General features: G+C 35.9%; 1 protein-coding gene across 7 annotated transcripts in view; it reads right to left on the minus strand.

Annotated features, from left to right (window-relative positions):
* DST (dystonin) overlaps nucleotides 1-13571 on the minus strand; it is a 315857-nt gene that overhangs the window by 44989 nt on the left and 257297 nt on the right. For all 7 annotated transcript variants that reach the window (XM_076332973.1, XM_076332971.1, XM_076332965.1 and 4 more), the window contains 8 exons: nucleotides 11480-11599; nucleotides 11201-11308; nucleotides 9261-9479; nucleotides 5972-6175; nucleotides 2880-3111; nucleotides 2302-2528; nucleotides 1459-1581; nucleotides 568-669 (listed from right to left, as the gene is read on the minus strand). In XM_076332973.1, the coding sequence (XP_076189088.1) occupies nucleotides 568-669; nucleotides 1459-1581; nucleotides 2302-2528; nucleotides 2880-3111; nucleotides 5972-6175; nucleotides 9261-9479; nucleotides 11201-11308; nucleotides 11480-11599 (1335 nt within the window). The remainder of the gene's footprint in view (nucleotides 1-567; nucleotides 670-1458; nucleotides 1582-2301; nucleotides 2529-2879; nucleotides 3112-5971; nucleotides 6176-9260; nucleotides 9480-11200; nucleotides 11309-11479; nucleotides 11600-13571) is intronic.

Below are 13571 nucleotides of genomic sequence, written 5' to 3' on the forward strand. Positions count from 1 at the left end.
AACATTATGTTAATAATATTTTTTGCTTAAAATATTCAAACTTAAATATTTGACTTATAAAAAAGGTGAAATAAAATTGAAGTTCTTTCACTGTCCTCCACTCAAAGAAAACAGCAGCAAGTGAGTATATGGACCTGTATTCTGTTCCGTTCAGATCATGTAAATGTGTCACAACTTCAACTCGCCTATCACATGAAGTACCAACTATCACAAGAAAATGGGAGCAGGATTACTGTGAATTTGTGGGCTATCAAAAAACCTCTGCTCTTATCAATAACCAAGGGGACATTAATTTTGACTCTAAACACAGTGCAATATATGAACAACTACATGAAGAAAACAACCCAAATAGATTTATTCTTTAATGCAAAAAAAAAAAAAAAACAAACCCAAACCAACCAAAACCCAACCAACCCTGAGGAAAAATATCTGCCTACTGAAGAAAACAGTCACTATAATCAGAGTGATACATTACTTGTCACCTACCCAATCACATGACGTTTTTTACTACAATCACATCAAATCCTACTGACTCAAGATTGGGTTAGGTATATCACACTATCTTACCTGCAGTCCATCTTGGTATTGAACAGCTGCCTGCATAGCTTCAACAAGCTTATCCACCCGTTCTTTCCATGTTTTGTTTAAGGCATCCCAGGCAGAATTCAGCTGCAAGTAAGTGCAATTTACTCCAATGGACAGAAGAATTTTACTGCTGTATAATATGCATTCACTAATTATTCACTGATCAGTAACACCAATAAACTAAGCATGGATAGTTCATATTCATTCCATATTAACACTCTTGTTCTCCCTATCATTGCATAGTTAGTTTCCTTCAGAATATACTATAGGTTCTGGATTACAAAAGCTGTAAACTTCAATACTGATTACTGAATATTTTTATTAACATAGGGATCACAGTTAATACGGGAAATACTATTATTAAATCATTTGGAGTTGCATCATTATAAAAAAGGTAGCTTAAAAGAAACGTACATTGCTGAACATTAGAGAAATTAAAAGTACTCTAGTCAGAATATTACTTATATATACTTATATATGACTACTCTGTAGTCATCCAAACAGGATTGTCTCAGTTAAGATGTCTCACTTGGCACAAACCAGATATATCTGAAATTTATTCTAGCATTACTTTTGCAAAAAGTAGCCATCTATTGTATTAATCAGTGAGCATTTTTACAAAAAAACCTTTCTTTTACAAAAATTTTAACCCGTAAATCAATAAAATAAAATTGTCTGTACATTCTAATCTAATCTGAGTCAAGATTTGTTTACCTGAAAAGCAAACCCTACTTTAACACAAAGGCTTTAGGGATTATCTTACTTTTGCCACAAAATTTTTATTTCCAAATTTTTTGGGGGCAGGGGTGATATACCAATTTCAGTTGAATAAGCATCTAACATAACAGATTTAAGCATCTGTGTTTCCCATACCTCATCTATACTCTTGTTGACAATAGGTTTGTCAGGCTCTCCACAAGCAGCTCTAAGTTCAGAGCCAAGGCTCACAACTGTTTCTAGTTCTTCTTGCAGTCCATCAATTTCTTCTTTAGCAGCCTACAAAGAGAAAAAAATCCAACGCTGCTAATACTAAATTTAATAATCTACGTAGAGCTTCCTTTCAAGATAGAACATGGCAGGATTCGACCTTTGTTTTCTTTAAAGTCACTTGGACTTGGAACTGGATGCTTAAAATATAAGCATCCCTTTGCAGTGTCAGAGTGAAATCTGTCAGAAAACTGACATCAATCTAAATTATACCAATGGTTTATGATGTCATTTTGCATAAGATGCAAAAAATAAACAGGAAGTTTTAAATTAGACTTCTTTAATCACAGTATTTTCTTTTTCAGAGGTTATCATTCAACCTTCAAATCTTTAACTATCAGCATAAATAATTACAGGCTTAGAGCATAATACATCTGTACACCTTTCATTTAGTTGCTACATATTACTCAGGAAATCTAAAGTATGTATAAAGTATGTATAACTTTTAAAAAGTCTCAGTGACATGCTTATTATATACATGTTTAGAAACAGATATGTAAATATAATGACAGGCACACGTTGCATGCTCATTGCAATTAAGCACTGATATATGTTATTTACCATAGACTCTTGATATATCATTATAGTAAATTTCTATACAATTATCCCTCTTGGTCTCTTAAAAAAAAAAAAAAAAAAATTCTCCTGTGGTTATTTCATAGTAGTTCTGTCTTTTCTCTGCATACTGTAAATAAAATACTTCAAGTCAACAAAATACTTCCTACTGACCTCAGCAGCTTCTTGCTGTTGCTTGACTACAGATGGGTCAACTCCAGGTCCCTCCAGTTCTCGAATGAAGTCCTGAGTATCTTTAATAGTAGCTACAAGAGCCATATGATCACACCAAAACTTTTCGGCTAGTTCCATTACATCCAACAATTTGGCCTCCCTTTCCTCGGTCAAGGTCTGGATGTCTTCCCAAATGAGGACCATTTGGTCTAGTTTATCTTGAACAGCTAAACAACAAAGGAACTAGATTACTACCTTGGCAAACAATTCTTGGCCATAAATCTCTCTACAGTTCTACAGCAGAAACATATGTGTACATTTTAAAATTTAGACTCTAAAATTGTTTCTTTACAGGACTCCTTATAATGTTAAGTGGAAACAACCAACACAGCCTTTAAAAATAAAACAAAGGTCATATCCATGATGAATTATTTTAAACGAATGCTTTGCTTTTATAAATCTTTAGCAGCTTCTCCAGGAGAACACCATCCCCAGATTAGCGGTCATCAGAAATGAAGATTTTTATATGCTGCAGCTTGCTGCATTTCCACTACATAAAACTTTCCTCAATCTACTACCTTTAGCAGATATATCCTTATCAGCTCCTTCTGAGCGAGCAATCATTTCCTCTCCTCTCTGTTTAAGTGTCTCATACACAGGCTGAAGTTTTTCCAGATCCACTGACACATTCTTATTTTCACTGATTTGCTCTTTAATCTTCTCAACCTCTGCTGAGATCGAAGGTGGCTGCCTCAGACGTTCAACTATGCGCTTCAGACTCTCAAGAGTTGGATCTATCTTGTCATGAAACTGGGAGGGTGGTAAAGGACAGAAAGAATTGGCAGAGAAATTAGGAAAAAACAATGGAAAAATGGCATCTGAAATTCTCTTGGGCAAGGTTCTTTAAAATTAACATATTTTACATCGCTATCAAACATATGTATGTGCAACTTGCAATACCCCCTTTCGTGGTTCTTCCCCTCTTTTAGTATCTAAATTACAAAAATTACCTTGCAAAATGGTACTTCCTCTCAGATTTAAGAATTTTACTATGAAGTCTGGGTTCAGTCCTGAGACACTCCACCTGAAGATACTATATATATGGCAGAATCTACTTGCATTTAGTCCTGCATAATTCATACAGTAGTTTGTACCTTATTTTGGAGAGCCATGGCTTTCTGACTTCAACATTTTAGAAAGATATTTACCTTAATATTAAATACATACATTTTCATATCAGGACCACCATACTGGCATATAACCACTCATTAAGATTTGATATGTAAGGTCATTCAAAAAGACATTTGTTAGTGCCCAGGTGATGCTTGTTAGTGCAGTAAAAGTACGTTACTTTCTGCAACTAAAAGCACACAACAGTGTGTATTATGTTCACCCACATTTGACTGAGCCCAGGTAAGTGCCCAGAAGCTCAATTACAGCTATGTTAACATGGTCCATCCTTTGGTGCAAGGCCAAAGTTAGCCTTTACCGTATGCTTTTGGATCCATAGAGATTCCTAAAAATATCTCATCACCATGCCCCTTTCAAATTACAGAAATCAATAAATTGTGGGTGCATTTAATGATCCTCCAGGATCTACAAAAAGCACTCTTGACTACACTTGGGAATGGTGCTAGAAAGAGCACAGCAAAACAAGATTACCTTATGCGAACAAATAGCTACATCCTTTCTATTCAAAGGAATATAGGCAATACAAATGTAATTACTTTTTCCCACCACACAACCCACTTCAAATCACACTCTGTGACTAATGTTATGGACTCAGTGTTTTTGTTAGAAGTGTGAATATCATACAAGCCAGCAAAATGTGTTATGAAAGATAAGTAGCCTTCCCACGTTCAAGACTTCTGAAAAACTGATTGTGGCAACAAAACCTTACGAAAGTGATAAAACCTGAAATTAAATTGGCAATATTCATGTCTAATTTTAGGACACATATATTACATTTTAAAATTGTCAGTGCATTCAGTGGGCTTCCTTGTACTTGTATAATGAGACAAGGTGTTTTAGAACTTAAAAGGAAGAAAATGCAAGTCATTATAACCTCTCATTCTGGCTCCATAGGTTATGTCGTGCCTTTGATACATAATGCAATTTAATATAATTTAAAACCTTAAGAGTTAAATAATTATTCTTCCAGGACTGTCTAGACAAACATTGACACAGCCATCATAGTACAGAGCCCTGATAATATATATTTATGTACCTTAATAAAAAAAAGGAGATTATATAAAATTACATTCTGGGTGTTAAAATGTTTTGCTTTGCCATCTGCATATACATTTACATATATAAAATGAACCTTAAAGTACTGCATAGATAATTATTTTCTCAACATCTGATTATATTCTAGTTGTTACCAACGAATGCATTTTTATTCTCGCTTTCTGTACTTAGCCAGTACAACATGTTAATGTCTATCACATACAAAGCAGGGACTTGAATGCTAAGTAAATATCTTGATTTTCAAATGTGCAGCTCCAAACAGGGGGAGGACTGAGCATTTATGATAAAGAAAAACATTGACTCTAAATAATCAGGCATCTTTCAGAGGTGTGAATAAGGAAGGTGTTTAGAATGAGTTAAAGTATAATATCATGTCTATAACCAGTTCAAAAGCAGGGTGATATCTGACGTCACTTTTTTCCTTAGCTTCTTAAACTCAGTCTGCAGGGGCTAGGAATATGACATTAGGTACAATGGCCTATGACAAAAAATACGTAGAATATAGACTTGATGAGAACTTGAAGGTGTATTACTTTATTTAGTATTTTAGACCTGAGCAGAATATAGCACTTAATTTCCAGCAAACAGAGAAAAAGGGGAATTTCCTATAAAACCAGCAGTATAGAACAAAGTATTTTTATTCAGATTTTTGTACGGGTTCACGTACACAGTTTTCCTGAGTTCTTTTCTGAATTTGGAATTGAGTAAAAGAATTTCAATTTGGGTTTAATGACAATTAACCTAATATTTAAAAGTCTCTAGAATGTGATACCTAACAATAATCTATCGAGGTTCATTGCATAGGCTGATGAACCTAAGATATGCAGCTTTTATGGACTTGATCTGAATTTTATGCTTATGATGACATTTTGTGAGGTCTAACTTTGCTCGCAATACTTTTACGTAACAGTTCAAGCATATGTTACGTTAAGTTCTTGTGGGTCTGCAACAAAGACCCAATGCTATTACCACTGCCAAACTACCCTCTAGTTCTACTGGTAACAGACTGTAACTAAAGCTGCCAAGTTTGACATATAACTATATTCAAGTTAACTGATCAACAGTGACACCCATATACAAACAAAGCATCAACTAGTAACAGACCAGCAAAAGAAAAGGGAATAAAGTGAAAATAAAATCCCATATTTTTAGACCAGATGTTCTTTTTTTTACTTCAAAATTAAGAAGCAGTAACATTTTTCAACTCCAGCAGTCATAATACTGACCAATATATAAAATTATAACCCCCTCGAGAAACAGAAAAATCAATGCTATAAGCAGTGATATGAACATTCACAGGCCATTAGGTTGAAAAATATAGCTAGAACAGCAGTTTAGTCTTGATATATACATGTAAGATGACAACGTCTGCGTATCTTTCCATTTGAATGAATCCAATTATACTTTAAACTTAAATTGATACCTGAGTACACTGAGAAATGGCTTCATCCAGTGCCAGTGCTCGCTTTTTGACATCTTCCTTAATTTTACCGTAAAGGGTGTCAGCTGCCACATATTTCTCTTGGATAGAAAACCCTTCTCCTGGGCTCAGCTCCAGCAACTGAGGCCCGGTTTTGTTCATCTTATCTATATGAGGCTTGTGCTCAGCGATCAGCTCACGCAGTTGCTATAACAAACGAAACAACTTATCAGTTTCTTATGCTTGCACCACCACATTACAGCTGTCCACACTTCTAACACATCCAGCTGGCATGAAATTCCAAACAAATACCCTTCGTCCTAATGTAAAGCACAAATAATATCAAATAAAGTTAGTGACTGCTCTGCCAGTGATGGCTCCTATTCCCACACAGAGCTATCCAGGCGTGAAACATCACAACTAGAGATGCACCGGAAAGGTCTGTGCAATGCTCTTGTAGAGTATATGACTACAGGTAAAATATAAGATGCTAACTATGCATATGATGCTGGCAACAGACACTCCCCATCATATTTAGTACCTATAATGACAGAAATAGCAATAATATTCCAGACGTGCATAACACCACCACATATACACTTTTCATGTTGGTATTTGTCACTTGCTGCAAAGCCTTCCATTGAAGGACATCACAGAAAGAGGTACTGGCATTGCAAGAATATTAATTCAAATTATCCTTGATTTAAGAAGAGAAAACTAGCACAAGGAAGGGTCAAAGAAATCAGTGAAACGGACAAAAAGACAAGGAAGACTAATCAGTAGAGACCCATCAACCTAGTTTAGCAGTCTCCCCTCTGGCCACAAGACCCCTCTGTCTTCACAACAGCACTATTACTTAACTGACACAAAATTTAACAAGTAATTAATAAGCAAATTAAATTTGATCTCAGCTGTCTACTCCCTCTCATCATTCACCCCCAAAGTAAGTCAAAACTGTGCAGAACACTGTGCAGAGGCTTGTGGAAGTGAAAGGTCACATGGTGTCCTCCAACTTGCCTAAGGATTTTGGTTTTGTTTACTTGCACCCATATCTGACAAAAAGGAAGGGATTTTTGTGGGAGTCGCCTGATCCTTCCCTCCAGTTTTATTTATATTCTCAGCTCATTCCTCCCTTTTCAGAAAAATCCCACTGTCTTGTGAGGCACTGTCCCTCCCAATGCTGTGAACTCCACATGTTTCTACCCTGTAGCCCCTGTGCAGGAACATGAGAGGCACATACTCTGTTCCTCCAAGCTCAGAGTTTGTTTAAATTAATCAAGACACAGAAAAGGGCCTACATCAGTCTCAGTGTAAATAAATCCTCTTCTCTTCAACTAAGGCCCTTCCCTTAAAAAGAAATCCTGATACTGGCTTGCTTACTTGCTCCTCCCCAGAAGAGGAGAGGTTGAGAAGATTGAAAAGACAGTGACCATGACTCTCCACAGTCCCCTGATGACAAAACAGCAATGAAAATACAAAAACCCCTGACTCTAGCTATTTACTGAGAATGTAACTCTATTTGTATACCTTGCAACAATAATGTTGATTAGCAGAGAAGAGGAAAAGGTGAAACTAAGAACAGTTTGAAAGTTTTTAGACAATAATTTTGTATGTTTTATTTTTGTGCACAAATAGATGATTTGACACAAGGCCACAAGCATGCACATTTCCAGGACCAAACCTTATGCTAGTACTCTGCCCACAGCTCAGTTCAAATTAAACTGACTGCACATTATTCACACAGAATCAACTCTATGAATTCCATGACTTGGAACAAAGATAGTCATCCGTAAATACATCAGAACAGAAATGTAAGTGAATATAGAAAACTGTTTTCTATTCACATTCAGAACCTTCTTCCCTTTTTTTTTTTTTAATAGAACAATAAATGATTTGGTCTTCTCCATGATCTACTGTAGGGTAAACAATTCCAGCAAACAAGTATTTCAGATCAGATTACGTGTTAAAACTGCCTGACATTAATCTTCTACTTAACAAACAAATCTCAGCTAATGGCATAGCCCAGGAAAAATGCAAAAATAGAAGCTCATCTGAAGGGCCTCTCATGCAAGCAGAATGATCAAAGTAGATGGGGAACAATCCTGTAAGTAAAGCAAGCATGATTTGGTTCACGGTGACTAATAAAGATAGCTTGTAAAGCTCATATTATATAGCTAGTCTTAATAGAGCATGTTTGTTCATTGTGGACATAATAGGAAGACAAATGAGTGAACCCAGTGTTTACCAGTACATAAGAGTGGCACATCTTCATTAACTGGTCTCAGAGTAAACAAGACTTTGAAGCCAGGGTTCATCCTATCTAACTTGAGTCACTTAATTGAGGCAGCTGAAATAAAAAAAACTAGTTACTCTAAGCTCAGTAGGGAGAGACATGTATCTCCAGTAGCCATACGGGCTTTGCATGTGCCAAAACATGCAGGTTTTTAACTTCGGTGGGATTCATCTGATTCCACGTGATACTAGTAGCTGCATATGAAATGTACTAATTTTTATTCCAGCTGATTATTCTTCCATGTAAGAAAGCCCATATGGTGGCCAGCCTACAACACTGTTGCCTCTATTTTGTGATGTTATGGTAAACAATTATTTCTTTTATTTATTACATAACAAACATACTTGACATGAGAAATGATTATGGGATTGGCTGGAACCCAAGCAATTAGTTTTTGGCCCTCTAATCGTCCATCTTCCTGGCTCAGCTAAGTTTAGTTCCAATGATACCAACAAAACAAAAGTCAAATTTTTTACATGTACATAAGATCAACATATGTGCATATTTGTACACAAACTGTACACAAAGGCAGCATTTCACTTTCAGCATGCTGACAGCAGGTACTCCAGTTCTTCAGATGGTCATGTTTTACCTTCTGTTTCTTGCTACAACATCCCATGCCTCTTCTTTCTGTTTATGGGTTTGGTTTGTTCTAATACTGACATTACTGTGTACTTTTAAATATACTTCTTAACTATTAACTTTTGTGCACTCGGTTCTCTCACTACAATGCCAATTTTCTCCCCTTTAGCTCTCTTTTATGCTTATACATTGTTTGCTGCCTTCCCCAGAGAATCTTGTTTGCACACACAGTTTGGGAAACAGTAGAGGCATGATTGAAAATGTATTTATTTTGTATTTTATTATTTTAAATAATTATTTTTGCAACAGAATTATAACTGTCTGGGTTTTCAGCATTTAGCAGAGTACTCCACAGTTCTAAGCAGAATACTACTTGGCTTTTGACACTTTGTTTTTCAAAACTGGCAAAATGCTTACCCTATGCTCTTCTTGTTGTTGCTTTAAAGTTTCATATTCAAGGGCTGGTGCAGGAAGCTGGGAGATGATCATTTCTGTTTCAGTTAACCATGGCCAAAGCTCTTCATAAGTCTCCCAGAACTGGTTAACCAGGGACTGAGCCCGTTCCAGCTGGAGGTTTCTCTCAGAGTTCATTTGACAGACTGCATCGTATTTCTGTAAGAGGCTTTCCATTTTTTTCTGTAAAATAATTTTAACAAAAAATAGCAATGTATGTTTTTCCACATGTCTATTACCTTCATTTCTAAACAATCTTTAATAATTATAGCACCAAACCACAGTGAACCAAATTTTAGTTTTGATAATGTTTCTACAATGTCAGTGTTTAAGGTAGACAATCAATATTGCAGGAGATCGGAATTTGGCAGAGTACTTTCAAAGTAATTAGAATGTATTTAATGATACTGATATTTACAAATAACACTTTATTCACAGGGCTTCCAGTGAAGCTGCAAATGCTTTGACTGCAGATCTTAACCCCGCTTCCTTACTGAAGACACTTATCTTCAGTGACACTTGGCAGAAACTAAGTTTTCCACAGCATTTCTGAATCAAAGCATCACGAAAAATACACAAAAATCTGTTTTGTTTCTTTTAAATCTGTCAAGAAAATAGGGTATACTGTTGTGTTTGTAGCTTACAAACTTGCAACAGAAACCACAAAACATTATTTTCCAGGTTAGCATACATTAATTAATGCAGATGTGTTGCCATGTTACTAATATGATAGAACTACAAGGTTTAAACATTACAAATCTACTGTATTAGGGCATGTGATAATAAAAGAAAGTATCAACTAGCTATACATTTTTCCTGTGGAAGACTGCCCATGTTATCATTATTATGAAATATTGTATGTGACAATGCACATAAACGCTAGCCTTGGAAAAACTAGACATATAAGCAAGCCATTGAATGTGAAGCAAAGAATCTTTTTTGGCAGAACAAGCTATCCTTTCATTTGTTATGTCTTGCATGTAAATTAAGTATAGAGATGCTATCCAAAGGACAAAACATAGCCTAACACACAGATATACAGGATTTTTGACAAATACAAATATTTAATAGAGACTCACATAAAACTGCTCTCCCTTATGACTACAGTTTCATAGATAGAACATCTCATCTATTTTAAATTCACTTAAGAGCAAATCAAATTTATTCAGAGATTCTGCAGCAGAGCACGATTAGTGAAGTATTGTTGTTCAAGGAGGGTGGTCACTGGAAGGACTAAATTTACACAACATATCCAGCCTCGCTGTAATTTAGCAAAAACACCCAGCCCCACAACTAACCCATTCTTAAATGCCAACATGAAAAATCTGTCTGCATATATATACAGCCCCAACATCAGGCTCTGTGTGTGTGTGTAATAAACAAAGGCATAAGAACGCCTTTCAGGGGCTGTGTTAGTCAAAAGGATGGAATAATCTTAGCAAGTAAGGTCTACACTGAAATCAGCAGAAATGAAAGTAAAGGTTTACGCTGAGGTGCACAGCCACTGAAGCTGGCACAGAAATACACACGCCCAGAGCGTCACTGACCCAAGAGAACTGGAGAAGATAAACAGCCAGATTCCACACACACCATCCTAGATGACTAATACCTACTCACTCATTTGTCCATGGGCTAAAATACTATTTACCATGGATGAAGATGATAAATGGGGCTCCAAATTAGCGTCAGGCAATGAAGCAAGCACACAGCGTTTGCTCTTTGAACATCCTGAAGGAAGGAGAGTGATACACAACACCATTTCTTCTAGCATTACAATCCTCAGACTGGAAATGGCTGTAATTAATGCTTTTTCATTAGTATTTCAAAAAAGACACTATAGGAATCCTTCTACTTATATATTGTCTGCATATCTACCGCTGTAGCTGCAATTTAAGGAACTTTACCTTCATGGTCTGTTTCTCTTCCTCGGTGCACGTGTTCATAATCTTATCCCCAGATTTAACAAGTTCATCTATAGTATCTTTGTGCCTCAAAATCTCCATGGTAAAAGCCTTGAAACACAATAAAAATTGGTCAGGAAAAAAAAAGAGAGTACATGGAGCAAAAACTATTTTTGAAGTGCATTATGATGGACTGAAAATTAAATCATGCCAGTACATTCTCTAGATGGAGAGTGTGCCGGCCAATAATTAACATGACAGTTGGAAATGCATTTCTTTTACCTTTTGAACTTGTAGCTGAGCCATGGTCTGGTCTTGCTCAAGCCTAATATCACCCAGAGACATCAGTTTCTTTTCTGTTTCTGCAATCCAGGCAAATTCAGCATCGGCTGCTTGATCAAACTAAATGAAGGAGACATGAATTAGTTCAGCAGTTCTATAGACATGAAGTTAGAATGACTGTTTCAAAAATTTTAAAGAAGATTAAAAAGCATACTTTTGAATTGTTAGAAAGATAGCGGCTCACTTTCCATATGAGGTTTTTATATAAATGAAATACAAAGCCCAAAATGGTTCTGAGGGATTGTAATACAAGCAGCTTAATTCATAAGCGTGACAAAGCAACAGAAGCAGATACATTTTTTCCAAAGCCTACAGCTCTCTAACAGATATAAGAAAATAAAAAGGGTTATAATTTCAGAATTTTAACTAGAGTGTTTATTTTCATTTTATTCTACTTTCACGTCTTTTCCATCTCTATGTTTATTATTACTGCTAATGTTGCAACCGTCCTAAGAAACAGTTGTTTGATGTTATCCTTTTAAATCTTAAGAGCTGCTTTGGTATTAAATGATAAAGGCAAAACAATCACAATTCAACTAAGTCAGTGGAAAAACTTCACTGAATTCAGAGAAGACAGAATTTCATCCAAAACTAGACCTTGGATTAAATGCAAAAATTTTTGGGGGCATTTGGGTGCAGCCAGTCCTTCTCCTAAAAGATTAACTTTTGACTACCATTAGTCAACAAGTAAATGTTTCAGAAATTACCTCAAAGCACTAAAGTAATGAGAGGATTTAAAGGATCTGTTTCTTACTAATTTTCAAAGGAGAGCATGAGATCCTGAAAAGAAGTACGTGGGGATCTATTTCTTCTGAATAGTAAAACCAAATTTTAAAAAAATCATACATTCTCTCTTCAGCTCAAGTTTATAGGCATGTATCTTAGCACACACACGTTGCAGTACTCAACGGGGGCAGCTTTGAGCTTAAGCCATAGAGAAATATTACATGGGATGATCAGATGCACAAAACAGTCATCGTAGAAACTACTAAGAACTAATTTATTTATTTATTTATTTTAAACTCTGACCCCCACTGCAATTAGCTGAACATTAATATGGCACTGAGTTACTGTGAAAGTCTGTCAGGACGTTTTAGGTCAGAACCTGCTACTTGTGTTGTTGATACCCACGCTTTCCTCAGAAGTCTCTTTCTGACCACTCTCAGTCCCTCTTGTCTTTTAAATCTTCTGGTCTGTGCCTTTGTGGCTGTAGACCATGACAGCCCTGCTCCTGTAACATAGCTGGAGATCACTTTAGCCACTAAATCAGTCTTGTCTTAGTGGTTAATCATGAGTCACACAAAAACAAAAGAAGCAGTTCTGAGATTTCATTCTTTATGAGTCAATCTTTTTCAGCCTTTATAATCCATTTGTTACATGAAAGAGAGCACAAACGTTCTTTTTCACTACATGTCATTTTTCATTTAAAGTAACAGAAAGTAAGTTTTGTCCTAAATATTGTGACTTGCTAATAGAAAGGTATGTTCTGAAGCAATCAGTACTGTAAACATTAGCACGAAGCACATGCACCAGTGGTAGTTAAATCCTGGCTTTAGAAACTGCAATTCACAACCAAGCTCTTCAGAAGCCCATCTATTTGTGATCTAAATGAAGGAGATGAAGAAGGTGATTTCAAATGTGTTAGATGTACAAATTAACTGCAATGTGACTTCCTGATACCAAATATCCATGGGTATGGTAAGTAATATTGAGCAAATATTTAATGGAAATAACAAAATCAAAGCATGGCAGTGAAATTTCTGGGTTACATAGCATCGAGGACGGACAGGACTCAACTCCGTTTGCTGAGGGTATAGGATTTCCAATTTGTGATGTTCAAATATAACATTAAGGAATAAAAAGCATGAAATTGGTACTCTCTGCATCCAAAATTTGAAGTGTTTTCTTCCCAATATGCATGACAGTTATTTATGAGCCCTGAACTTCACTTGAGTCACTATAAAATCATGTATTTCTTCCCCACCCAGTTTAACCAAGCATAGTTCATTGTGGTACTTTTTCTTCTAACCAA

The sequence above is a fragment of the Aptenodytes patagonicus genome, chromosome 3, assembly GCF_965638725.1.
Source record: "Aptenodytes patagonicus chromosome 3, bAptPat1.pri.cur, whole genome shotgun sequence".
NCBI lineage: Eukaryota > Metazoa > Chordata > Aves > Sphenisciformes > Spheniscidae > Aptenodytes > Aptenodytes patagonicus.